The sequence below is a fragment of the Amphibalanus amphitrite genome, unplaced genomic scaffold (genome assembly GCF_019059575.1).
Source record: "Amphibalanus amphitrite isolate SeventyFive unplaced genomic scaffold, NRLGWU_Aamphi_draft 000193F_arrow, whole genome shotgun sequence".
In the NCBI taxonomy this organism is placed as follows: Eukaryota; Metazoa; Arthropoda; class Thecostraca; order Balanomorpha; family Balanidae; genus Amphibalanus; species Amphibalanus amphitrite.
The window spans coordinates 136676-163147 of record NW_024881688.1 but is presented as its reverse complement, the minus strand read 5'-3'; the positions used below and the strand labels follow the sequence as shown (position 1 = coordinate 163147).

Below are 26472 nucleotides of genomic sequence, written 5' to 3'. Positions count from 1 at the left end.
GGACCGCGGACTGCACCAGAGGCAGTGGTGCAGAACCGTATCAGACAGCTGGCCGTGTGATTCAGACCCCTAATGTAGGTGTGTTGAGCGGGGGAATAAGGCCGAAGGGACAGATGGAGCCTGGAGGAAAGGTGAGATGTCTATTTTCACGTATCAATTATTATCGATGGTTTATGTAAGAGCGAAGCTTGTAAATATCTGCATTGGACTTGAAGGATGTGCTTCATTTCCCTAAAATTTAGGCGCACTTAGTACAACCATGCCGAAAACAGATGGAAGACATTCATTTTGAGAAGTCTTCTTTTATCGAAAGCAGCATGAAGCTTTAGCCTTTCGTCACTTCATCCTATAATCCAATCCCGGGTATCAGTCATCTTCAGTCACACCCTAAAGCGCTAATCGTGGCCCAAGACGCCTTCACCTGCACCAACCGTGTCACTTGTTGAGCCATTTCGGCGCCTTTCCCGGCCACTATCGCTCCGTTTCCTATCGCCAGGAAAGTCTCACCCCGCGCGGTGCGGCCGGTGACACCTCTGGCGGTTGGGGGTGAAGGGGGGGGGGGCGGACTCAGAAAGTGTGAAGTGTGCGGCTCGGTGCGTGCAGCGGCGCGGCGCGAGCAGACGGTAGCGGCAGACACTGCCGGACCGACCGGCGCCAGTGCTCCGCTTTGGGCCGTGATGAGTGCAGCGTGGCTCCTTCAGAATGAGAAGCCCGTCAGCGAGGAGCACCGACCGTCCGCTCCGGTAGGTGTCCGATGGTGTGGAATTCGGTGTCGGAGTTCGGTGTCGCTATCCATTCCGTGCACAAGTGTACCTTTTATTGCCGCAATATTTTTACATTTACCTAAAAGCTAGTAGATGTTGAAATTGCCATTTAAACGCTTAGTGGATAAAGGAAAACGGTTAATTTGGCCTAGCTCTCGACAAACAAGTGCTCTTGAGCACTGATTTTACTGTAGTTCAAGTCCATATCATGCTTAGAGCATGAGATAGGTTTCATAAAAAGATAGGTATGCTTATTTTCGGATGTCAATAAAACATGTTTTGCCTCATTGCAACTTAAAGCTATACATTTCCCTTCAATAATTGCACATTTTGTATTTTACCGAGAACATAAAAATTTAAAAGTTTTTTTTTTACTTTACATATTTCTTTGATTTTCACTGTCGCGACTCGTGTCACACCATTAGAAGTATGGCTGTCGGAGAGCGCACCCCGGCAGCGGCAGCGGCCGGTGACCCGTTCCCGGCTCCGTGCACGGTCCAGCGGCGACACAACAGTCAACAACGGGGCCGGGCGGCCAGGCAACCGAGACGACCCCGCTCTCTGCTCCCGCTGCCTGATTTTCCTCAGCGGGCCGCCCAAATCACCAAATCGTGCCGTGCTCATACCGTGGGGCAGTGCTGTGTTAACCGTCTCATGTGAGGTGTGATGTTCAGACGACCGAGATTGAGACTGAGGTGACGCCCGGTTCATAAAACAGCGCTCGAAACAAGACTCCGAGTGTATTTGAACTTACTTTTGATTTCTGCTACGTGAGATCGTGTGGTATACCTAACTACCGGCGTTTAGCCATTGCCAACCCTAAGCCAAAGCCATTCCATGGACCATCGTCTTCATAGTGTTTCACCTTAGCCAGTGAAGACATACCAAATTAAGGCGACAATTTTATTTTCTCACGATGAGGAACATTGAAAAGGACAGACAGATGAAATGGATGCTCTCTCAGCGAGCTCGAATCATTGCATTAGAATGCGAACATAAGTCCCTAGATAGCATCTCCAGTCGACGCGTTCTCCGGTTGGCACCGCTCTGAAGCCGCTCTCATCGTCGACCGGGATGGTGCGCCAGTTCCCGCCATCTGCGCCGCGTCTGTCGCGTCACGGTCCAGCGCGCCGGAACTGCCGCAGTGGCGCGCCGCGCCAGGTCGCTCCGCTATCCACCGACCGGACGCGTCCCTGGGCTGGGTGCCTCGCGCTGTGCCAGCCCGGGGACACTGTGGACAATGTCCCCGAGTCCGGAGTTGGTCCCTGTTTTTCAGTGTGTATGCTGACCTGATGGACGTCGTCATAGTCCATCGATGAACTAGATCATCGTTCTAAGCGAACGTATTGTGCGGTCGTGAACAAACGATATCCGTTTGTTTACCGGCAAGTATTCGGTCTTAGTTGGACATTTAGGACACTCACAGATTGGGCTCACCGTTGAGCAATTATTGGATGAATCTACTGATCAAATGCTCTTTACATTCAAGCCGCCATACCTATCTATGCGTTAGCTGGCAATGTAAAGTTGCGTGTGTGGATGGAAATAGGCCTGGGAGCGCTGACGCCATTACCTGCGGCCCATCCAATCAGACCGTTTGTTCTTCACACTGGCCTGCTGTGCAGAACACACACCGCGTCGTTTGGACTTGGAACACCGCTCAGCGTGGAAACTCTCTGCCGTGCGTGATGGACATGGTCCGCGCAGTGTGCGGAGTGGTTTACGATCGCTGGTATTTCCTTTGGCCGAACAATTAGGTACCTAACCAATAACCATAGAGCTGGAGAGATAAAATGATACATCTAAGAGGAAATATATGAAAGACGACGCCGTATAGCTGAATTGATTAAGCGTCCAGAGTTTCAATAAAACTGAAATTTGAGTCGAGCCGGTTCACCTGTTGACACGGATAACGGTGCGCGTGTTGACGGTGACACCGTTTATTTGCACCGCGGCGCTCAGCATTTCTGGCGCAAGTGGGGCGTAAAAATAGCCATGACGTCATCGGTAACGCCACTTGCATGAGATAGATGATACGGTATAAGACCCATGAGGCATTTAAACCGATATAGTTAGTTATCGATCACTGTGCCTTTAGGTACTTACCTATTTTATTTGCCCTCCGGTTTCGTCAAGTCACTTCGGTCTCTGCTGATTATCTCCATTATTTTGTTACGGTTTTCCTTTCCGTCCTCCCATTTCCGTCCATCGTACTGAGAATTGAAATTTCTCACAATGCACCTGGTCAGGAACACTTTGCCAGCACTCAGCACCCTCGGCGTCGCTTCTCTGTGCGACAGTTGTCACCTTGTCGACGGGCTCGTAGACAGCGAAAGTCGGTGAAATTGCACCAGATTGGTAACGCGTTGCGCAATGTGATAGTCGCAGGAAGTCACCCATCTAGATGCGACAAAGTTGCGTCGACAAAGAATCGCTCGTTCGAAACAAAGTGGCCAGTCGCAGCACTTGCAATAGCTCACCGTCACTTGTCAGTCAGCTGTTTTTTTTTTTGCAAAGAACTGTCGATTTTTATTTTTTACACTATTTGTATTCCCAAGGAGTGATGTTTGTTGTTCTTTGCTTTTATCCAAATCGATAACGTGCAGTGAAGAATAAAGTCGGCCACCTCTTTTCATCTCCAGTCGTGCCCAGTCCGACTGAAAATCTCTTAGGCCCGCTCTCCATGGAGCGGCCAGTCAGCAGAAACTGCCGGCCGCTTTCCCACTCTGAACGCGCCGTGAAAGCCGTCTCTGGCTGTTCCGGCCCGGTCAGATGCCGTTTGCCACTGAACTCAGTCATGCCTGCAGCCCGCAGGCAGCGCGGCCTCAGGTTTGGCCGGAGTTTGAAACGGTGGATGGACCTGGCACAGCGACCAGAACGGCAGTGATCAGATGCTGCTGGGCCGGATCCTAAGCATGCTGTTTTGTAGTCCGCAGGAGGCGTTTACTGCGTCGGATAGAACATCGACTGGATGAGCCATCGCACTGGTGATGTTCAGGAAGTGGAGTTCCTGCGAAAATAATAACGTTCATAAATTTTGAGCTTATTCATGTATTGATAATATACAGCAACATCCATTTGCTGCGTACAGCAACATCCACATTTGCAAAAATGTCCACAAAAGTTCTTACTTCAAAATGCTTTTCCTACAATATAACATTACGAATCGTCAGCTAAATTATCACATGAAGCTTTGTTTTCCACCTTTTTCCTCGTCAATGTCAACCTCCCGTCTGAGCCGAGCAAGGTCAGCATCCCCCCTACCAGCGCCGCCGTGTCGTGCAGGGCGTGGCTGGTCGGCGGGGGTCAGTCTCGGGGGCGATACGACACGGGGTCACAGGGCTGCAGCCGCCGCGCCGGCCCCAGCACACACCCCCTGGCACGGTCCGACGGGGTGGCGGGCCACTCAGCAGCGGTCAGCCAGTCAAGCGGGACGGGTCATATAGGCATTGCTGGGTACACCGCTACGACATATACTGGTCTCTAGGGTGGGTGGGACACTGGAAAAAACCCTGGGTCGAGACTACAGGCTGGGACATAGGTTTGGATGGACTCGAATGGGGCAAATCGGGGCTGAGGCTGGTTGAACTGCAGAGCTGTATGCATGATGTCAGCGGGTTCGTAGTTTGTCCCTGAACTATCACGATCCCCCGGATGCCCGAAACAATGGATGCATGGCTCACTGAGCCCATGTCACCATGACAGCGTGCAGTAGTGAACGACGCTTTCTCACCAACAGCGATCAGCTCACACAGCGACTTGCTCATTTATTGAACTTTGATTGTTTTTAGTTTGAATTCCGATGAGTATGTGCAAGAAACCTTACAATCTATTGCTTTTCTTGGTGCTGTGTGTTAGATATTGTTTACCTAAGTGGATGAATTCGAAGCAAAAAGCTCAAAACAAACCGGAATGGAACTAAGCACGCGTAACTGTTCGATCGGCAGAACAAAGCAGCGTGTACGGGGCGTCACGGCTGCTAGACCACAAACAATGACGGGTAATGTGTGCCAATCGAACCTTGTCGATGTGTATGTGTGCACTGCGTACCAGTCCACAGGGGCGAGGGCGAGCTGTCACCGGCCTGGTGTGTGTATGTACCTCTGCTCTTGGGGAGGGCTTTGTGTACCCGTACTCTACATGAAGGCGAACTTTAGGTACTCCGGCTTTAGGGGGAGACTGTGTATCCTGGCGCTCAGGACTTATCATAGCCGTCTGTTGCATGTTCCTGCTGGTGTGTGCCCCGTCTCTGGACCGATCTGTCACCGTTCTGTCAGCGCGCTGATGGTAGTCGGTAATGACAGCCGGGCGGGCGCCGGCCGGCCCGCTGACGGCGCGCCAGATGGCGTCGAGCGCCGCCGCCGCGGACCGTTCGGTCGGCGGCCAGTCGACGGCCGGCACTGGCCGCTGCCGCGCGTGCAGTCCGAGGAGAGATGACCCAGTGAGGTGCAGTGTGTTACCGACAGTCATGGGGAACTCGCACAGTGGTAAACACGGCAAGCCGAGCCGCCGGCTGGACCGTCACGCGGCGCTGCGACCTTCTGTGCACGCGCGCAGAGCTCGGCTCATCGGAGTTAGTCAGTTCGGCTTCGAGCCGGCGTTCGAGGCTCCTCTGAACCACGTGCTGCCGGCGCCGGGACGGCCGCGAGCGCACAGCTTCCGCTCGCCTCCTGTGAGCCTGTCGCAGTCGCTGGACGCGCTGCCGACCATCCAGCTGGAGCACCGGCAGTCGGAGCGGCCGCGGCGCAGGAGCGAGCTGCGCGCCTCGCGCTCGGCGCGGCGCAGCTCGCGGCAGAGACCGCCTCCTCCGCCGGCGCCGGTCGCTTCCACAGACGACGAGAGGCCTGCGGTACCTCAGCGGCGCCGGCCACCGAGACGCAGTCGGATGGTGGGCAGACAGCTGCCTGCCGAGCCGGAGCCGCGTGCTGCAGAGAACATCTACGAGACAATACCGAGCGGAGGAGAGGCCTCCTCGGAGAGTGAGGACGGGGAACCCTCGGCGCGCGCCGGCCGCGCACCGGCCTCCCTGTCTCTGCCAGCTCTGGTCCACTGCAGTGGGGAGCAGCTCTCTGAGGAGGACCCTCCCGCTGCCTCAGAGGGTGCCGCCGCTCCGCTGGCCACCTCCTCCCCTCGGCTGTCGGCGCGTGCCTCCCTGAGCTCGCTCACCATCCGTGTGTCGGTACCGGCCTCCCGCTCCAGTGGCGGGTTCAGACGGAGGAACAGCCTGCCGGCCCGGTCGGCGCTCGAGACGCAGGCGCGGCTGGGCGGCTCGCTGCGGCCCGCCTCCTCCTGTGTGGCCGTGGATGAGGTACGGGTTCAGTCGCCGCACTCCACGCTGGTGGACGTGGTGCCGAGCGGAGCAGAGTCGGACGGAGCTGAGGAAGTCTCCAAGGCGGGCGAGCAGGGTGAGACCGCTCGGCAAAACCCTTCAGCTCGCACCACCTCACCCGCTCCGGCGGATGAAACTGACGAGACGGTTCAGGTGGCCGACACTACCGTCGAAATCAAAGAGGATGAAGACGCAGTGGATGGATCCCCTCGCGCCACTACTGCGGACAGACCCGCTGCGGACCCCTGTGAGGACGGTGTCGCGGCGGACAGTGGTCCGGAGGACAGTGAGTGCGGAGAGGACTCGGGGGCAGGCTCACCGCTGGACCAGACACTTGACGTGTCGGCGGCGGAGTTGAGCAGCGACCCGGCGCCAACGCTGGCCGAGCTGGACGCCGTGTTTGATCGAGCCGAGTCGGCGGAGGACGGAGACTGGTCCGGCGCGGAGACGGACAGGGTCGGGCCGACCGTCGGCGACAGGTGAGGCGCGCAGAGCGGTCCTTCCCGACGTTTCAGAATGGTACTGGCCACAGGGCGTGAAGGTGTACAACTCAGTTCTTTCCATGCATGCAAAATTATTTCAGGGCTTGTCCGTATGCGGTGTTACATGCTGACTATTCAGTAGCTGGTCTGCCGCTTTCGTGGCACCTTATGTAGCAACGCAAATGTTGACCGAAATGATCCGTCGACTGGCTTAGGAATGACCACGCTAAAGTGCTGTTACCCCGCTGAGCTGCAGCTCTGCTAAAATCCGGCAGCTTTCCAGGTGAGCTGCAGATCTGCTAAAGCTCTGCCAGCCCTCTCACCCGTTCCGCTATTCCGCTGTGGACCACAGCTGTGGCCGCCGAGACAGACAGGCTATGTCCGTGACGCTGACACCCATAGACGGACAATGTGCCGTAAAGCTAGTCAACCGTACCGAATCGACCGTGCAACGCGGTCAGAGACGTTATCTTCCGCCAGATGACCTCAAAGTGTACCTAGCTGTACTGCCTTCTCTGTAATGGGATACCGGTCGCTGTATTCAACAGAGAAATCTCAGTTCTGATTGACCAGCTATCAGGGGCACAGCGCACAGTGGGCGTTTCAAGGGTTCTAGCCTCTCACAACCTTTCAACCCTTATAGCCTTGGATCTAGGAGACCTACTCCTACGAATTACACACCAAACTGTAGCAAATGCATTAAAGAACGTGAATGCATGACGATTTCCCATGTTATAAGCTTTCGCAATGTGCAGTAACTGCATGAAATGTTGCATAAACGTGGCAAAACGGAGCACTTCCATTCCCCCTTGCAGTTTGGCCCCTGATCGAGCTAGAGCTTTGCGGAAAAAACGAGGTTGCTGCCCGTGATGAGAGAAAGCTGATGATACCCAATTTTAAGGTCCTAGGTCATTGGTTGACCTTCCAGGGCAGGTCAATTTCCCAAAAGTCGGGAAAATCGGAACCTGTTAGAACATCGTAAAGTGAGGTTGCTTTGGGACTTTTCGGGGTGCCGATCACGAATTTCATGCTAGTTTTGATCACAGATGATTTCGTCATGCATTTAGGCCAGGTCGGGTCAGGTCAAGTCAGGTCAGCCAGTATGCGTCCTGCCGGGTATTCATAGTAGGTGTCAACCGCTACTGACAGCCTCGTAACATCATACAAAGGCACCAAAACTACTTCGTAAATGCTCAAATGGTTGCGAAATTCGAAATCAGCTCCAAAAACTAGCCTAGAAACATGTAAAACTCGAAAAAGTGAACCGAGGTCACCAAAGGTCAATGAACTGACCTGACCTTCAGGTGACCTTGACACCCAGCATAATGCATGGAACCAATATCATTTCACATGGTTGAACGTTTGAAACCACAAAAAGACTGCAAACGCGCGGATAATGTGAGCCGACACACGCCGAATCGCGATTCCGGCCAAACATGGTCTCGAGAAATAGGTCACAGGTCAAAGGCCATTGGGGTCAGGGTCATGACATTTTCAGTGTAGGTGTGAAATTGATGAACTCGAATGTACTGAAAGTTTCGTCTTGATCGGCCACTTTTTACGCGAGTTATTCGTGAAAAAACGAGGGTGGTCCGTTCGACCACCTATAAGTCCGAAGGGGTTTTGAGTCGTTGACCTCGAGTCAAAGTCTGGTCAGAGTCCCTCAGGTCACGAACTTGGTCAAAGGAGGGCGACTGTCTAACTTACTTTGTTCCGGAGTTATTGACGGAAAACTAATATGGCCCTAGTGACGTCATAAATGACGTCATGCAAGGTTAGCAATGCAAAGGTGTAGCACCGTACCTTGCAGGGAGCGCATGAAACCATGATTCCATGTGCTTGAGATAGTTATAGATCATTCCTGGCGCTAAAATAACAGCTTCCATATTTTCCTCATTGACTTATAACGGTGAGATCACGCGACCGACCTGACCGCATGTGAACTTTAGCAAAAAATCCGAGATATAAATATACATGTTGTGAGACCTCGGGGTATGCTACGTCCTGAAATCTTCATCTCCCTGTGAACGTCCCTCTGGCACTGAGGGTGTTGCGACGTTGCAACATCTGAGGACCGTGCAGAGGTTCACTTATGACGTCATAGGTCAGCGACCTGACCTGACCTGACCTGAAAATGCGGTTGATTTAACAAGATCCGGCTTGAATCAAAGGTCAAGTACGCCAAGTTTCAGCTCTTTATCGCCGGCGTGTTGTGAGCTATCGCGTTAAAACCTATAAGGGGGCGGCACCCCCCCCCCCCTCGGCCTCGGGGGGGGGGGGGGGTGGCGTGACTTATGCAGAATTTCCCATTAACTCATGTGCAATACTTCTCAATTTTTTTAGGACACAAAATGTGTTTGAGGTTTCGCGAGACCAGACCGGCCGGATCGCCCACTGTGCATCGCCTGAGGCCTTTCCGGTCACGTGACAGCTCATCCTCCGGTCAATTAGAATGCTTCTGACCCACGAGATAACACTGGCTGGTGTTACTGTCATCACTTGAAATAATATAAGCTAAAATGCAGGCTGATTTGTTCGCTCCCGTCACTATGGAGCTAATAAAGGCTAGACGGCGTATTGCAAAATGTTGCATAGCAGCAAATGGCGCAAGTTTGCGCACTTTTTTATTGCTTGGCCGGTTCAATAACATCACAATGCACATGGTGACACTCGATTTAGAGCGGGACCTGGGGGAACTCAAAAGATCGGCTTAACATAGTGAGTGATATTAATTTTAAGCATACAAAATAACTCGGTGATATGTTTACCTCTCATGCTGCTAAATGATTTTCGCAACCTCATTTTTCGTTGCGCGGAATTGATCGTAACATGTCACAGAACAACTCATAAAATCATTGGCGTGTAAAACTCACGCACATAAGATCCCCATGGCATCTACTTTGACTCTTCAAACACCCGAAAACTATGACTTGTCTACGGCCTAAGAAAGCTTTGTGTTTGAAGCCCCTTTCACCCTATACCAAGTTGTTGCATGACCAGATAATGGTCATTTATATAATGTATGGACATTTTGTAGTCGATTGGTATGCTTTTTGTGTTCATAAAAGCAAAATAATTTTTTTGCTCCGTAAGAGGCTAGACCGGCCCGAACGCCTACAGTGCAGCGGAGAGGAAGAGAGCCTCTCTGGTGTGGTATGCAGGTCGTTTGATGGGTTCATGTGCGCTACCAAGTGGAAAGTTGGCGACAGTCAGTGCCATTGGAGATGTGAGAGAGGTGGGCGGTGGAGTATCGGGCTTCTTCTGCTGAATCACAGATCCACAGTCTGTCGGCACCAGCCGTGACACGATGTCCCGTCCACTCATTGTGGACGGCTCTGCCGCCGCGCCACTCTCCACGGACCAACATTGTGTGCATGATGGGGGTACTTGGGTTCAGGTCTCTCACTCCCCTCTCTCTTCTCTCTCTCTCTCCTCTCTCTCTCCTCTCCCTCTCTCTCTCTCTCTCTCTCTCTCTCTCTCTCTCTCTCCTTACCTCCCTCCATCTTTTCCTTTGCCTTCTTTCTACCTGGTTTGCCTGTCTATTTATCTGTCTGACCCTCTCTGCCTCCGTCCTTCTCTTCCTCCATCCCTCTCTCCATCCCTCTACTTCCTTCCTGCTCCCTCTCTCCCTCAGTGTCATATCGGCCGATCACTGCCGCCGCAGCGCGGCGGCAGCTGCCGATCCGCTGATAGTCGGCACAATGCAGCGGTGACCCGGTGCAGTACCCACCCTGGCCTGTGAAGGTCACCAGCCGCTAATTGGGATGACGCAGTCGGATGTGACGGCTCAGCACAGCCAGTGATTTAGTAAAGCACGAAGCAAAACGAACCAGTTTTTTGACGGCCTGTGCGCTCGATGAATTGTCAGTGTCTAATAGGTTTTCAACTCTGCTTAACCTAAACTATCGTGAATAATTAATTCATTAATGAAGACCACAGAGACGTGTCCTCCAATTCGATTGTGCTATCAGTGAGGCATGAATTTTAGGTCATTTTAGCACACCAGATGTCGTTGACCGGTCACTACACCTTCAAAGAGATGACACATATAGGTACCGAACCTTCTGCGCAGCGGGCAGTCTCATCTCAATGGAATTCAGGGCAGTTAAACCACGGAGTGAGTTGCAGACCGCTATCAAATTCAGCGCCAAAGCTGCAATTATAAATGCATTTTGCCCCGATTTTCCGCCGCCGACCTTGCTCCGACCTTCGGCTAACGCTACTCCGATTAATTGTGCCCCGTTAGCGCTCGCTCGGATGGGGTCAGTTTGGTGTCATGTGCTCACCATGCCAACCACGGGAGGGCTGTGGTAGCTTCATGCCATTATTATGCAGTCCGATTTCATCAGTCTAGCTGTGGTTTGCTATATACATAGAGCTACGGCATGTAGATAGCTAATATTGTTGGAACATTACCGGTCGGGGCGTATACATATATTTCCACGTGCAGTTATCTGGATGAGGGCGGGGAGGCGTTGTGCTGGCCGGGTGCAGGGGGCAATGCTGGGCGGGAGCGGGTGCAGGGGGCAGTGCTAGGCGGAGGCGGGGAGTGGGGCACTGCTGGGCGGGGGCGGGGGCGGTGCTGGCCGGGCGCGGCCGCTCTGGTCAGGCTCGCTCAGCATCCGGGGCGGCTGGGCGGAGTCCCTGGCTGCCGGCCGTCCCGTCACGCTCCGCCGCCCGGACCGGCCCGGCGGACTGCCGGACTGCCGGACTGCCGGCGCGCACCGGCCGCAGATGGCTCCCAAAGGCCCACAGCTGACGCGTCGACCGCCAACTGAACGGTACAACTGCGCTCGGAACGTCCGCGACCGCCGCTACTCCGGCAGAAACCGACGGCTCTGCTCCGACCTGACCTGGGACACTCGGAGTAGGTCTGAATCATCGTCTGCAGTTTGGAGAGGGAATCTCGGTCGCCTCACGGCTGACGTGAGGGCATGAACGTAAGGCGTTTAACACCAGTGAATTGATGTGCGGTGGCCAGTGGTCATTTTCGAACATTGCTCATGTAATCTCTTCCTAGGAGACGTGAGAAATTTTCGTATGGAACGGCCGTCGCTACTTATCAGATGCGCGACAAGCCATTGGCTTGTGGTGATGTGAGGGTGTCTGTTTCCTCGTTTGTTTGACAAATGGACATCATCTGACCATCAGTTCTTCTTCTCCATTTCACGCACTATTCGACCCACAGTTAAAAACCCGAATTATGCCTGAACCATACCCGGTGGGCTGGCTCTAATAAAACGAACCATCCTCGACCGCGACGCTTAGTAATCACTAGACCTAACAGATAATTTGCTCCTCCACTCTTCAGCTTGGAGTGAGTCAATTACTCCAACCTAACAAGGGGTACCTGAGTTGCATAGCAAGACGGCCGCTCGCCGAAGGCGAGCGGCCGTCGGGTGTGGCAGCTGTATAGGCGGTCTCCTCTCCTCTCTCTCTCTCTCTCCTCTCTCTCCTCCTCTCTCTCTCTCTCTCTCTCTCTCTCTCTCTCCTCTCTCTCTCTCCTCTCTCTCTCCTCTCTCTCTCTCTCTCTCTCTCTCTCTCTCTCTCTCGACCGTCTCCAATCTGTCACCGCGGTAACGCGGCCCATGTCATCTCATTTGGCAGTAGTAGCTCGGCTGTGCTGATCTCTCCTCTCTACAACAGAGTGCAAGACCACCGCCTCCTCATATTGGCGCCAGTCGCTTGGTCCCTCTCTTCCTTGGAAACTAAACTGCTGAGCGCGATCCGTCGGGAGTTCGGTCCGCATATCGACGTCGCCCGCCGTGCCGGTCGCTCCTCTCCGCGCCCAATACCGAACCGCTGCTCGCTCTGACCGGCTAACTGTGTCGAGCGCCGTGGCGCGGCACCCAGTCACGTGGCGATTATCCGCCCCACCGCCACCGTCACCGTTCAGATGTGGGCCAGCGCAGAGCGCGTCGGTGCCGTCTCTGCTCCGGAGGCTGAGAGGAGCCGATTCTCCGGAGCGAGAGGAGCGGCCGTCTCGCCGCGCTGACCGTCGTGGGAGCGTCGGACGGCGTCGGCAGCCGGAGACACATGGCGGCCAGTGACCGACTCGGGCGGAACTGCTGCAGAGTGGACGGTCGGCGTTATTGGAGGAAGTGGCCGGTCTTGGTGTGGCAGGTCACTGTCTGAGCGGCAGGCAGTTATCAGAGTCACTTCTCAGAGGAAGAGGGTGGGTTGCCACTGGAGGAATACATGAATGTTTGTGTACAGGATAGGTTGGTTACATAATTGTTGCCATTTTTATTACTTTGCTGCTCGGACATTCTGCATTTGACGATGACTGGATTCGGCCCGAATAGGCGATAACTGATCAGTTCCTAACTACCCACCCCTCCGGTATCCGAGGGGTGACCTGTACCGACCCCTGCCCGGCGCGTGTCCCTGTGTCTTGTTACGGCGGCCTCCAAGATGTCACGAGCGTGACGGCATGCCGTGACGTCACGGCCGATCGCGTTTGGAAACCGCTGCTCAATGCTCCGTCTGGGGAGAAATCGCACTATGCGCCGCGCGAAACCAACTGCTGGCTGCCGCTCCGCTAATCCGCTGTCGGATGAGAGATGAGAGGTGACATGTGGCGAGTGGAATATCGTTACAATTTAAATGAGTCCGCATGAGGAACATCTAACAAATAATTCGCTTTGTTTTCTCTCACAAAACCAGCAAATTATCTCGAAGCGGTAAAGCATACGTCTGAACGGGTCGTTTGAATGGGCGTACCGACTCAAGAGCGGCATTAACTGACGAGGGTGGATGTCCAGAGTCGTTTTTTAAGCGTTTTATCACTAATGACCGGTGTAACGGCGCCGGATCACAGCTGGTGTCCGCTCGTACCGAGATACTTATTGCCTTTTAGGGTGTGCAATAGCGACTCAGTAACACATGTTGCAGGTCTAGTTATCGTCAATTTGTGGTCAAATTACTGCATTAAGCTATACCGGAGTAGGTAGACATGCAACGAGTTTCCTCAGTTTTAATTATTCTAATGGCAATGTAAATGTCGCTTAGATAAAATATCATCACGTACGCATTACACTTGCTGCCTGCTGGTGAATAAATTATGGCTGACGCAATACGCAAATACGCTAACCCATCCTTGGAAGCAGGCCTTTTTTTAACCATGGTCAAAAGGGTCCTGCATCTTCTCCGCACTCAGTACATTCTCTCTAACCCCCACGTCCCATCTTTCCACAGTGCCAACAGTCAGATGGAGAACGCGGTGACTCCCGTCTACCTGGCCGCTCAGGAGGGACACCTGGACGTACTCCGGTACCTCGTGGACGAACAGGGCGGCTCGCTCACCCTGCCCGCTAAGGACGGCATGGCACCGGTCCATGCCAGCGCCCAGATGGGCTGCCTCAGCTGCCTCAAATGGATGGTGAGTGACTTTGCTCAGTTGTCTCAAATGGATGGTGAGTGTGTCATTGGCTCAAATGGATGGAAAGAGTTCCTGGCTGAGCTTTATGTATCAAAGGGAATGTTGGCTGCTTCCGGTTTGTCTCCCATAGAGGTTGTTGCTGTGCGTTGATCTGTTAAGCGTCTGGAGGGTAAAAAGAAAATTGGTTAACCTTCTTAAGTGCCTTTATATCATTCATTTTTCCCTGGAATAAAAGACCGGAAATGTTGATGAGCGACTTGTTTTATCTCTAGGCATTTATCAATTTGGTGTAACAGAGAGTAAGACGTTCGTAAGGTATCGATATTTACTCGTAAACATAAATATATGGGAATGTTTCATTTATAAGTATGCTGCACTTTGAAAGCATCAAATATCATCCAGTCTCACTTACGTATCAATTTGGCCAGCTTTGCCCACACCAGTCAACGAGGAGTCTAATTTCCCGTAGCGTTAGTTGTGGGCGCCAGTGGGCGCCATGTAGGGAGCTCACAAACCGTGAAATTATCTGTCACTCAGACCGACGTATTTTGATCTTTGCCTCGTTTGATTTGTCGATACGGCGTTAGCCTTGGAATGTGACCTGCCCTGAGGGCATTCTATTCGAATAATTGAGTTTATCCCATTGAGGCAATGTCAGAAAAAAGTAATGCTGCTGACCACTGATGCGTGGACGCCGGACGGTCCAAACAAAGCCTCCCGTTATGCATAATTAGTTCGCCCCTTGCATTCACTCGGGCGGCGATCTCACCTCCGCCTCCCGAGCTGCAGTGGCAACAGGCTGCTCCGAGAACGATGCTGGCGAAAGTGGCCTGATGCGAGGCCCATAATACCGTCTGGTCCACTGACCGCCAGCGTTTTGAACCGCGTACCCAGCCAGCCGTGAAAACGGACGGCCAAAGATGGCGATGAAGGATGCGATAGTCACTTTGCAGGCGCGTGTGTACTACAGTGGCCTTAGTCGTTTGGAATCACATGCATATGCAATATGCATGGGATAGTTTTATTCAACTCTGGATAAATTAAGGTAAATGATCACTTAGTGTGTGCGTGCACGTGCGCATTTCGGGAAGAAGCCGGCTCAGGCCATTTAAAATGGGATTCTAAGCTGTAATAACGAAACGTTTATCTTCTGCGACAACGTCGTGTGCTTTATTGAAGTCCCCAGGCTGGCTAAACTATCACGGCGGCCTGGACACACTGCAGCTTCCAAGTGTTTGAGCTGTAACGTCTCAAGTGAAAAGGAACCAACAGTACTCTGACCTCTGAAGATACAGTGGATGCTGATCGTCTAATTTTGTTGATAGCAATCCCTGACATTGTTCAAACTGCGATAACACTGATGATAAGCTCGGAGATCGAACAATCAACATGAACAGTCAGAGAAGTAGGCCGGACCTAGAACAGAACCATCAGGTCTCGGCTTTTAGAGCGCGAACGGTATAAAACCAGTTCGTTCTCGCGAGACTCTTCACACACTGTTCAATTGGACTGTGTCTTATTTCCCACCAGCGGCAGTCAAGTGTTTAAAGGAGACGGAATCAGGCGCTGTTTGGGCCGAGTTCGTTACAGTGAGCAGTTGGGTCGGAACGACATTAAGAAGAGTACGTCTAAACACATTGTCGAACAGAGCAGGAAGATGAGAAAGGCCGGGTCTCTTGTGCTTCCGGTCACATTGGCTAAGACAGGCTAGATCGTTCCCTTGGAGATTGAAAGACGCTGAGGCAAGTCTGTTCTATTTTCCTACGTAGTACGTGCTGAACGGTCAGAGATACTGGGCGATCGGGCGATCCCTGACCGGCCCAGTCGCTGTGACGAGACGGAAGGACAGATGTTTTTTTAGTTACCCCGGTTGGGCCCGGTGAGACGGTACCGGTCGGACAGTGACGTCGGCCCGGCTCGGTCCCTGTGACCGCTCAACTGACCCACATCACCCTGCAGAGTCAGCTGGTACTCTGGGAACAGCCGGCGGACCGGCCGGCCACTGAACGGTCACGGTCGGCTAGTCCAGCGACCCGCCAAGCCGCCGCATATAATCAGAAACCGCTCACCGGCACACGTCCCCTCCCCCTCCCCTCTCCTCCGGGCTTCACTAGTCTGCCGTCGATCAGCTGACGTACCCCTCCCCAGCACTGAGATATTACACGGCCACACGACTCGCTCAGTCTGGCCCAGCAGCACCTCCCTAATCAACACCATGTGGTCACCGTCATAATTGCAGGACTTTGAAATTGTTCATATGGTGGCGAAACTGCTGCATCATGAATCTGAACAGCATAATAATCGTATACCAATTACCATGACAAGCGAACTTGGATGATGAGATGCTACGTTTCGACACATCTGACTGATTATGAATTATTTCATTTTTTAGCAAAGTTGAATAGAAATGTTATTATCAAAGAAATACTATTAAAAAAGATCAATTAGGTATCCTATCCATGCCTGATGTCTGATGACTTTGAAGGTATGGAAGCTCGCAAGCCCTAAAAAAAGACTCGAGTGCCATGGTTAGACATGACGCTAAAGCCTATTTGATTTTTCCAGGTTCTTGAGAAGGACGTGGACATCAACATGCGAGACGGCGACGGCGCCACGCCGCTCCATTTTGCGGCCAGCCGCGGCCACACTCAGATGGTTCGCTGGCTGCTGCGGCACGGGTCCAAAATAGTGCTGGACAAGTACGGCAAGTCGCCCATCAACGACGCGGCCGAGAACGAACGGATAGAGGTGGGTCGGAACGGCGGCGACCAACAACAATGAAACCTCTTTTCAGACTTTCGGAAGATGTAATTCAACTATTTGCTGATAGTGTAACAAATCGCAAGGGAGATGCAGGTGGATTAATCTTATATTTGACTGTTCTGTTGGTTTTTCAATTATCCACACATTGTTACGAGTATAATTAAAGCACTCGTATAATTAAAACGGTTTGGCACGTTTCAAAATAATTCGACCGCTGTCTCGTCAGTCCCGGTGCCGTTTCCTGAGACCTCCGCGTGTGTCCGTGTTTCAGTGTTTGTCGCTGCTGGTCCAGCATGGCACCGACCCCGATTACGACATGGATGAGGACGCCGACAGCGGTCGCCAGTCCAACTCCAACTCCAACCCGTGCTGCTGCAGGGGGAAGGTGAGAGACCTCCAACCCCAGCAGATAATGCTATGGCGCAGGGTGTGATGGATGCTTCAGCACTGAGCCGGATTGACAATGGAAGCCGTTCATCTTTCTGTGAACTTGTCTGTGTTCTATTGAATACCGTATATTTATTGAACCTTTAGAGCTCTGCAGTGCTCGTCTCACCACCACGGTGACTGATGTATTCCGGAGTGCATACTGACGATGTTGTTTGTCGTAACGGCCGATCCGAGTTTGAATAATCGATTCACGCCGTGGGTGACCTCTGGACGTGCCGGAGCCGTGTCCGGGTGTTCAGCCGCCCCGCTACTCTCCCACTGACGTCACGGTGTTGGTTCCACAGACGTCTGCCGGCGACTCGTCCGGCCCGTCCAGCCCCCGTTCCACCGAGTCCACGTCGTCCCACTACTACAGCGGGGGCAGCTCGGGGCGAACACTCTCCGTTCTACCTGCACCGGCCGGGCGCCGCGCCGGCCGCTCCGGGGGGCCCACCGACCGGGCCCCGGACCCTGAACGCCGGACACAGGCCGTTCTACCTGCACGAGCCGGGCGACTCGGTCTACCACCGGGTCAACGAGCTGTTCAACTCGCTGACGCTGGGGCACGAACCGCGAGCCAGCAATGGAGATAAGAAGCAGCAGCGGCGCAGGAGGGACGGGGAGAAACAGAAACTGAAGCGGGCCGCGCCGGCTGCGGAGGTGCCGCCGCCGCCCCCGCCGCCGCCCCCGCCACCGGGTACGACTCAAAATGGACAGGGATCCCCACCGCCGCCGCCACCACCGCCGCCACCGCCATCAGCTACCAGCAAAACTCTGCCGAGGTTACCAGGTAGGTCGACCGGCGCTGCCTGGCCTTTTCTATGAAAGTCATAAATTGATACAACATAAAATCTAGCACTTGTTTTTAACAAGTGCTAGATTTTATGCTAAGTGCTAACAAGTTTTTAGCACTTTAACTTTTGGTGGCTTCGCACAAATTTTATTTATTTCATTTTATCAACAGCGTCTAAGCCGGGGACGCCACCCGCCATCACGGAGCCTGTCAGTCAGAAAGAGGCCGACGCTCGACGACCTGGCTCCGGAGGTGAGGCGTCCATGTTTGTGGGAGAATAATTTGTAGTAGAGGCAGTACTGCACTGATAAGTAGAGAGGTCCTCGTCGTCTCTACATATTGGACTCGTTCGGCGGCTTGACAGGAGTTAACTCTGTATTTGTTTACCCACTTCCGCTGGGTTTCTCCACAATTATGTGCCAATAACAAACAACCATTTGACGCCTCATTATTGGCTCATTATAACTCGCTCAACTTTCGGTTTCCGTGGTAGGGTCGACTTTCCAAACGGTAATCGTTTTGTTGTCTAGTTGACAGGATAAGTCAACCACAAACGATACTAACCGAAAGTGTTGTTCTCAGGAGGCCTTCACCCGTACACAAACGTGGCACCTTACGAAATAGTGGCCGACGTTCATGAGAACAGCTCTGACACAGAGTCCATTCCACCTCCGCCGGGTGAGTTATATTAAGCGGACCGATCAAGAGGCTCAACTCAGTTAGCCCAACAAGAATCGTGTCGTTATAAAAAGGAAATGCCTACGCCCATAGCGTATCTCTCGTCGTCCTTTTTTGTATTGTGTCTGTATTTATGTGATCCGTCAGCCAGGACTCGCTTGTTTTTAACAATAAAAATGTCATATTCTATAAATAAATGCCTAAACCAATAAAATGTACACAGCTTGTGACATCTCCTCGCTGCCGGCTCGTTTACAGAGTTCGGTGATAGCAGCAGCTCGGGCCGCGACAAGAGCCCTCTGCGTCGACTCCACGCCCTCTCCTCAGCCAGCAGCACCTCCAGCGGGCCTCCCGTGCCGCTACCGCCCAAACCCGCCCCCGCCCCCGCCCCGGACGCGCCGCCCGCGCCCCTGCCGCCCAAACAGAAACGGCGGGAGGCCGGCCACCGCGCCGCCCCCGCCGCCGCCCCCACCCAAAACGGCGACTCCTGCCGCCCACAAGGCGCCTCCCCCGCCACCCCCTCCCCCTCCGCCGCCCCCGCCGCCACCCCCTCCACCCCCGCCTCCTCCGAGCCAGGGCGGCAGCGCCGAGTCGTCCGCGGCAGAGGGCAGCACCTCCGAGGAGCAGACTCTGCGGCCCAGTCAGCTTAAACAGGCGTCCCAGGGCGCCGACACCAGTCTTTCAACGCTGCGGGAAGCGCGTACGTCAACAGTCGTTATACGGGATTCTCAGTAGTCCTGTTATTTTTGGTGATTTTACATGAATGCCTTTTGTGCATTTATCAATCATTAGATTAAGCGAATTGAGAAAAATAATATCGGCCCTTTCTCAGTATCAGATCATAGCCATGAATAGTATAAGCCAATTATTGCGGTGGAATTTACTGACATGCCCTATAAGGTCCTAAATATGACGCCTCAGACTCCTGCTGTGATGTTTTGCTGACCGCCGGCCCTCCGGTTCCCAGGTCAGGTCCGCGGCAGCCGCCCCACCTCCCTGCCCGCGGACGCCGGGGAGCACCTTTTCTGCCCAGCTGCAGGCGGTGACAGGCGACCCGTCCAGCTCGGCCGGCACCCTGCTGACCACCGCCGCCAAACTCAAACACATGCCGGCCGTGCCGTTCATCCCGCCCAAGTTCCCGTCGCTCGCCGACCCCAACCAGCTCATCAAACCGTCAGAGTACCTGCGCTCGATCGGCGGCCGGCCGATTGCGCCGCCTGGCGGCCGGCAGACGGCGCCACCGTCGGAGCAGGGCGCCGAGGACGGTCCCGTCAGCCTGAGCTCCGACAGCGGCGTGGACTCGATCGCCTCGTCCCAGCCGGCGCCGCCGCCGCTGCCGGCGATCCCTGAGGCGGCCCAGGAGGGCGGACCTCCGCCTCCCCCGCCCCCTCCGGCTCCTGCGGCCGGTCCGCCGCTGGTGGCTATCTCGGCCAGTCAGCTGCAGCAGGTGCAGCTGAGGAAGACGGCCGACAAACTCACCAAGACCTACTCGGCGCCCGTGGGCGGCGCGACAACAGGTGAGCCACCGATAAACCGGGCTGAGATTGGGTCGAAAAGACACTAAAATAACATCCTACCGGGCTTGGCGTATTGTGTGCCAAGACAGATAAGGCTATCGTGCTACCTAGTCCTTCCATACATGGCTTTAAAGTGAATGCAGACGCATTATTCTCTGTAAAATATCGTCATACAGTAGGGAATATCTTACCGCAACTTACCATAACCTATCAATCATGTAATATTTTTGGGTTTTACCTGTCCATGGAAGACGTTGCGGGGAATGCGGTGATTCCGTTATTTTTGCCCCAGCCCAAGGCTGACCTTCCTCACATGACGGGAGACGGTGGATGGGACGCGAGCAGTGATCAATAACCACAGAGGGAGTCCAGTAGAAGACCGCAGCCCGTTCATAAAGCCCGGCACTCCCTGGCTGATGTCCATCTCACCACCGGTCCCCGCCGACCGTCCCCGCTGGCCCGACCACCATACATCAGCCCAGAGCCGAGCGCCGGAAGGACACACCCCGCACCCGTCCTCTGACCGCAGTACCGGTGATGAGCCGACCGGGGTCACTGCGGGATTGGTCCGTGGGTGGGTGTCCCCGTCCAGCCACTGTCCGATCAGCAGCTTAGTTGGAGTGCTGGACTTCCGGTGGCGGGAGTCCGGTTTAAGTCGCTCCGGTGCCGGTTATATAAGACTTCTGACAACGTTGTTCGTGGTTTACCGGAATATTCAATTTAACGAGTGGACCTGACTGCGTCCGGTTATATTGTCGACGATATACGTTTATTGACGTCACTAAACGCTCAGGTGACCCACACTGTATGCCGGAAGTCCAACATGACCTCGCAATGACCTCATCCCTCTCCCTGCGTCCAGCCAACAACAACATGTTGGTGAAGAAAGACGACGTCATCGCCGAGCTGAAGCGCAGCAAGGACATGGATGGCGTACGAAAACTGCGGGAGGAGCGGGCCAAGTCGGCCGTGCAGATCCTCCGGGAGGAGAGCAAGGAGATGAGCAAGGAGTTCACCGCCGAGGCTTTCCTCAGCGAGGTGAGCAAACACTCGGGATACGCTTCCGATGGAATAACAGCCGCTTATACTATATGTTTGTTGGTTATAGCATGTCGGGCAATTAGTGTCCTTTTATCGGTATACTTTTCAGTTAATTGATTACAATCGTCCTCTAGAGCTTATTTATCACTTTAACGTTAGCTAGACTACGCTTGCGAGGACTGATTTAGAGCATTTCTGTTGATAAGACACGCTCTGTATGATCGCGTACATCGTAAAAACGGTAATAATGTCCTCAAATGGCTACACACAATCCTCCCAAATTGCTGGGCTAACTACCTTCATATCTATTGCCTTAGGGCGGTATACATGAATGGAACTGCTTACAAAAGACATAGTTTCTGCCCAACCCATGATACGCAGTTGTTGTTCTAACATGAATGTAAATGTCAATTAATGCAAACCTTGATATTTCTCGTCATAAATCTACGAAAACATCTGAATCTCCGCATAATGTTCTGCCATCAATACTGTGATTACAGCAGTCAGTATGGTCGTATAGCCATATTTATGGCGGTACTAAGGATGAAGGCCACATCACGAAAGTATCGGCTTTCGCTTTATCTTCAAACAACACAGGTCCTTGAACCTAATGAATGGAAGTTCACTGCTTGTGCTTCTGTTAGTCAGCTAATATTTAATAATGATGCAAAATAATGGATGATATCATTTTCATGGTTGGGTTGAAGCTGATATGATATTTGATATGTGTAAACTAATACGCTTCTGGAAGATTCCGGCCCAGCTTTGTCCAAGGAACTGTCAGAAAATTAACAGACATAGCTGTCATTGTTTTTAGAAAATCACCCTTATCGGATGTCCACCACGAGTCGCCTTTCCGCTGACAGAAACTAATAAAGATAACTCCGAATGCCAAGTCTGCCATGTTTCTTACGTGGATTAAATCACCACAAAGCTGGTTGTTTTCGAGTTATTTTTATATAAGCTTCCGTGATATTTATTTCGTATTTATTATTTCAGTTGTATTTTGTATCTATATGCCGAGAATTTCGCACCAAGAGCTATGACAGCGCCGTTTATAAAAACTTCGCGAATGATTTCAGATTCCCGAGACGGACGCGGCCGGTAACACGATTCCGGCGTGGAAGCGACAAATGATGGCGCGAAAGGCAGCTGAGCGCGCCAAAATCGCCGCCGAGGAGCAGCGTCTGAAGGACCTGGAGCAGCAGAAGATGCAGGCGCTGCCGCCCTGGAAGCGGCAGCTGATCGCCAGGAAGGAGGAAGAGGACGCCAAACGGTCAGTGGGGGGAGAGAGACTGACCGGTCAGTGGGGGGATGGGAGCTGGTCGTATGGCAAACGGTCAGCTGGAGGATTGGTAATCGAAAGACATTTATATCTATGCGACCAACGGAGCACAATTTTGATGCCTACGGTGCGGTTAAAGACAGAGGCTGGTTCTCTTTCTCTGGTCAGATGAACAAGCTTATGTTTCAAATATGTGGGTGCTCATTTCTGACTAAAATATACTGCACGGGATGCATTTGCTGAAGGAGAGATAATTAATTGTAAAATAGCAGCTCTCCCGTTGCCCAATGATAAACTATGCGTGCTCTTTTGACTTGGCTTATGACTTTCTGTCCACTGGCGTCGTTTCACTTCGCTTAAGTTTTAGTTTCGGCATGCGCTATCGTCTTTTGTTGGTTAACTTAGCTTTGAAACGCACCCAGCACCGCTTTTCTCGCTATCTACATTTATCTTTTTCTTCTTTTCACGCACATTCTCCTCTAAGTCGTTGGCTGAGGTGGAAGGAAACCAGTGTCTTATGCGTCGCTAAAATCAAATGCTTTTTCGGAACCATTTTCGGAATGTTTCATTACTCGTAAGACATCTTCTCGCCTCTCAACTCTAAACGTCTTACATCCTTCGTCACTTACAAATGTTTTGTCCCTCTTTGACCACTCAACAACCAACAGTTAGCCGTTTCACCTCAGCCAAAGTGACGTCATCTCAGCCGCAGTGACGTCACCTCAGCCGCAGTGACGTCGTGCGGTGAGATCAGCCCTCTCGGCAGCGTCCACTAACTCTGGTCACGGCGTGTCCGGTCGGCCGGCCGGGGGCGCCGTGACCCTGCCCGCTGTCGCTTAGCCGGTCACACGCGCTGTTGCAGGTCGCACGGGCCCTGAGAGACAGCACAAAATCGCACCATGCACTCGTAGTGTACAGCACGGGTAAGTGTGTCCGTCGGTCCTCCAGTCCAAGATTACTTTGCTAATACTCCAGCCAGGCTCTTGATTTCCTCCGGCGTCAAAAGCCACCAGTTAGTGCGCAGAGAACCTTCAGATCTGAGGTGGAAACCTGATGCTACTCAGAGAAAAGCCGGTGTTTTTATCACTCTCGCGGCTACTGTTCAGATCCGAGGCCAGATACGAGTCCCGCAATCCGTCATGATCTCATTTTTTGTATACTCAAAACCGGATTTGTGATGTTGAACATGGTATTACAGATCAAACACACAGTGTATTACCTTGTAAAATCCAGGAATATAACGTATGTACTATGCAGTTCATTGAGCTGCACTCGATCAAAGTGAGCAGCCAACTTGTTCAAATGCCGACCTTGGCTGTCTCAAGGCAGCTCAGAACCTCACAAAACCGGCCTCTATCCATTCCTGCCGAGGAGAGCTGGCAGAGAATTAAGAAGCCAGCGGCAGAGTAGAGTCCTGTCACCCGACGCTTCTGATTTACGCCGGCCTATCGGACCTTCCTCAGCGATAAACTGTCGTCCGCCTGACCCGTGTACTTCATGCATAGTGTATGCGGTACCTTGACACACTACTTCTGCAGCTGCGGAGCGTTAAATACTAGGCTGGGATTCGGCTTAACCGATCTTCGCTTTGATACTATCCTTTTGCTTCTAACAGTCAGATAACTTTTAATAGCACCACATCCTAGAACGGACTTGATTTACCTGTATTTTTAACTGCTACAGCCCTCCAACTTTGTCATTAACCGTTTCACTAACTAAATTATCAATGTTACAACTGTTTTTTTACCGTTACATGAAAGGTGACGTTTTACAGCAGCACAGTGACCTCTAACAGTGACCTCTGACCCCTCACCCCTCCCCGCTGACCTCGTCCCTCTACCCAGCGTCTGACGGTGCGCCTATGTGTCGACAGCCGCTCGATGACCAGCTGCCGACGGGTGCCGATGGCGGCGCCCACCCCCGAGGAAATGATGAAGACAAGAGCGGCAGGACCGCTGGCCGTGCACCGGTAGTAGAGGCTGCCGGCCGGGAGGGCGCTCTGTACCGCTCGTGGGTGTTCTGCCCCCGGCTAGGGACGTTGAGTGCCGACCTGCAGGACCTGCAGGTTCTGTCCCGGCCCCGGGGAGTCCTGTCCCGGCCCAAGGCGTCTTGTCCCGGCCCGAGGCGCTTCGTTCCGGCCATGGGCGTCCTTGTGCCGGCGCGGCGCGTCCCAGTTGTGCCGTCCGATCGGAGGCCGCAGGCGGACTCTCGGTCCCGCCGGCAGACGGACCGGACCTTCCGTGGTGATATCTCTGCTTACCGTCCGCAGCCGCCGTCCGTGGGGTGATGTATGGTGAGTGGAGTCCCCAGTCACCACTGCACTGTCGACAGTGGCGACGTCTGAGACAGAGCCTCTCTCGCTCAGAGAGCCGCCACAAACACATGTGTCAGGCTCAGCCAGCAGCCGACAGAGGCCACTCGGCTGTAATAGACACCGCGAGGAGCCGCCGTTCTGCGCACCAACCTTGAGAGAAGCTGCTGGAAGGACAGGAGGACGCGCGCGGATTCCAGGCAGGAGGGCGCCGGCAGCCGGTGTCTCCTGCTCGGGGGGACGTGGGGGGGGGGGTCTCAGCACTGCGTGCTGACCGGGGCGACACGGGACAATGCCATGTGATACTGTGTCCCGTGCGCCCCGAGGCGGCTGCGTCTGGTTGACGCATCAGATGTGCGAGCGTGTTGAAAGTGTGGAAGTGTGAGTGCTTGCGATTGTGGACAGTAGCTTATAACTAATGTTCATTTGTCCAGAGAATGCATGTTTGGAGTGAGTGTGTTTATCTAGTGCTTATCACTTGCTCTGTTAACCATGGGTCGAATGCCAGCAGGACATACTTGGTCGTAAACGTCTTTGGATGCTTTTAGATGGCTTAGGTCTCATATGTGTTAAACACGTAGACGAGACATTTTCTCTGAACACTTTTCAGTGATTGGAAAGTGCTTAAAGAGATAACGCAGAAGTAGAATTGTATGTACGGACGTTTTGACAGGCGTCGTGATATGAATTCAAGGAATGTATGAAGACTTTACGTGACAAGATGACGTATATTCGACTACATAACAGCAGAGCTACATAAGTAGATTTTGAACTACGTGATGATCTGAAATACAACTGGTTGGATACCACGAATGTATTTTTCCTCTTCACTAGTTTTTTACACATACCTACACACTATAGCAAGGAGGGAGTGGAGGTAGGCTGTCCCGCACTACTCCACATTATGGCGGTACTCACACACTATAACAGACAGTGATTGAGGGTAGGCTGTCCCGCATTACACCAAAGTATCGCGGTACTTACACAATACACATTACACACACTATAGCAAGGAGGGAGTGGAGGTAGGCTGTCCCGCACTACACCAAAGCATGGCGGTACTTACGCTTTAGCAGACAGGGAGTGGAGGTAGGCTGTCCCGCACTACACCAAAGTATCGCGGTACAAGACATTTGCGTCGATTCGCAACTGGGCTGGGTACCGCGCTCCCGAATTTTGTATTTATTCTGTATTTATTCAGTTTATTGCCAACAGGACAGATTCCCAATGATAGGCAAAGTCGAGTAGATAAAACACAAACAATAAATAAATAAATATGCGTCACAATATTACAGATGGTCACTTGTCAGGCACCTGGCTAGTCGTGCGATAATCGTCGCCCTGCCGTCGCAGAACATATCAACGGTAGGGCAGCGTGCAAGAAAAACATTGGTGAGTCTGGGTAATCTACAAAACATGCCGTTTTTAATAGTATTCACTCTGGCGACAGGCTCGAAAAAAGCAGCACGGTAGCGAGTGCTTCTGGATGGTACACGAATAGAGAAACGGCCCAAAAGATACATCGAGTCACATCTACCCTGGATAATGTTATGTATTGCGACGGAATACAGCATTTTCGCGAACAATGATATAGGTATTGACGAGAAGCACGAGCGCCGTCTGCAGTCCTCGGGAACGAGAACAAATAGTATGGTGAAGGCTAGTACGTTTGAAATCATCAAGGATAAAGGAAATGTTC

The 26472-nt window shown here is 52.9% G+C and overlaps 2 protein-coding genes across 2 annotated transcripts; both read left to right on the top strand.

Annotated features, from left to right (window-relative positions):
* The first annotated feature begins 5232 nt into the window (after nucleotides 1–5232).
* Nucleotides 5233–17834, top strand: LOC122384557 (cortactin-binding protein 2-like). Its single transcript, XM_043372097.1, has 5 exons — nucleotides 5233–6572; nucleotides 13773–13956; nucleotides 16522–16704; nucleotides 16991–17104; nucleotides 17454–17834. The coding sequence occupies exons 1-5, from the start codon at nucleotides 5233–5235 to the stop codon at nucleotides 17739–17741; spliced, it is 2109 nt and encodes a 702-aa protein (XP_043228032.1). The 3' UTR covers nucleotides 17742–17834.
* A 45-nt stretch (nucleotides 17835–17879) lies between these two features.
* On the top strand, nucleotides 17880–25586 carry LOC122384574 (espin-like). The gene is made up of 7 exons (XM_043372113.1): nucleotides 17880–17938; nucleotides 18524–18619; nucleotides 18878–19319; nucleotides 19587–20136; nucleotides 20999–21174; nucleotides 22260–22453; nucleotides 24336–25586. Exons 4-7 carry the CDS (start codon nucleotides 19725–19727, stop codon nucleotides 24433–24435), a joined length of 882 nt encoding a protein of 293 aa, XP_043228048.1. The 5' UTR covers nucleotides 17880–17938; nucleotides 18524–18619; nucleotides 18878–19319; nucleotides 19587–19724; the 3' UTR covers nucleotides 24436–25586.
* The last annotated feature ends 886 nt before the right edge of the window (nucleotides 25587–26472 follow it).

Bases quoted from the DNA above. Each gene is read 5' to 3' on its own strand.
- LOC122384557 (XM_043372097.1), top strand. From the start codon at position 5,233: ATGGGGAACTCGCACAGTGGTAAACACGGCAAGCCGAGCCGCCGGCTG. The intron at 13,957-16,521 runs GTGAGTGACTTT...TGATTTTTCCAG, and splicing joins TCAGCTGCCTCAAATGGATG to GTTCTTGAGAAGGACGTGGA. The intron at 17,105-17,453 runs GTGAGAGACCTC...TTGGTTCCACAG, and splicing joins CGTGCTGCTGCAGGGGGAAG to ACGTCTGCCGGCGACTCGTC.
- LOC122384574 (XM_043372113.1), top strand. From the start codon at position 19,725: ATGCCGGCCGTGCCGTTCATCCCGCCCAAGTTCCCGTCGCTCGCCGAC. The intron at 20,137-20,998 runs GTGAGCCACCGA...CCCTGCGTCCAG, and splicing joins CGTGGGCGGCGCGACAACAG to CCAACAACAACATGTTGGTG. The intron at 22,454-24,335 runs GTCAGTGGGGGG...ATGTGTCGACAG, and splicing joins GAGGAAGAGGACGCCAAACG to CCGCTCGATGACCAGCTGCC.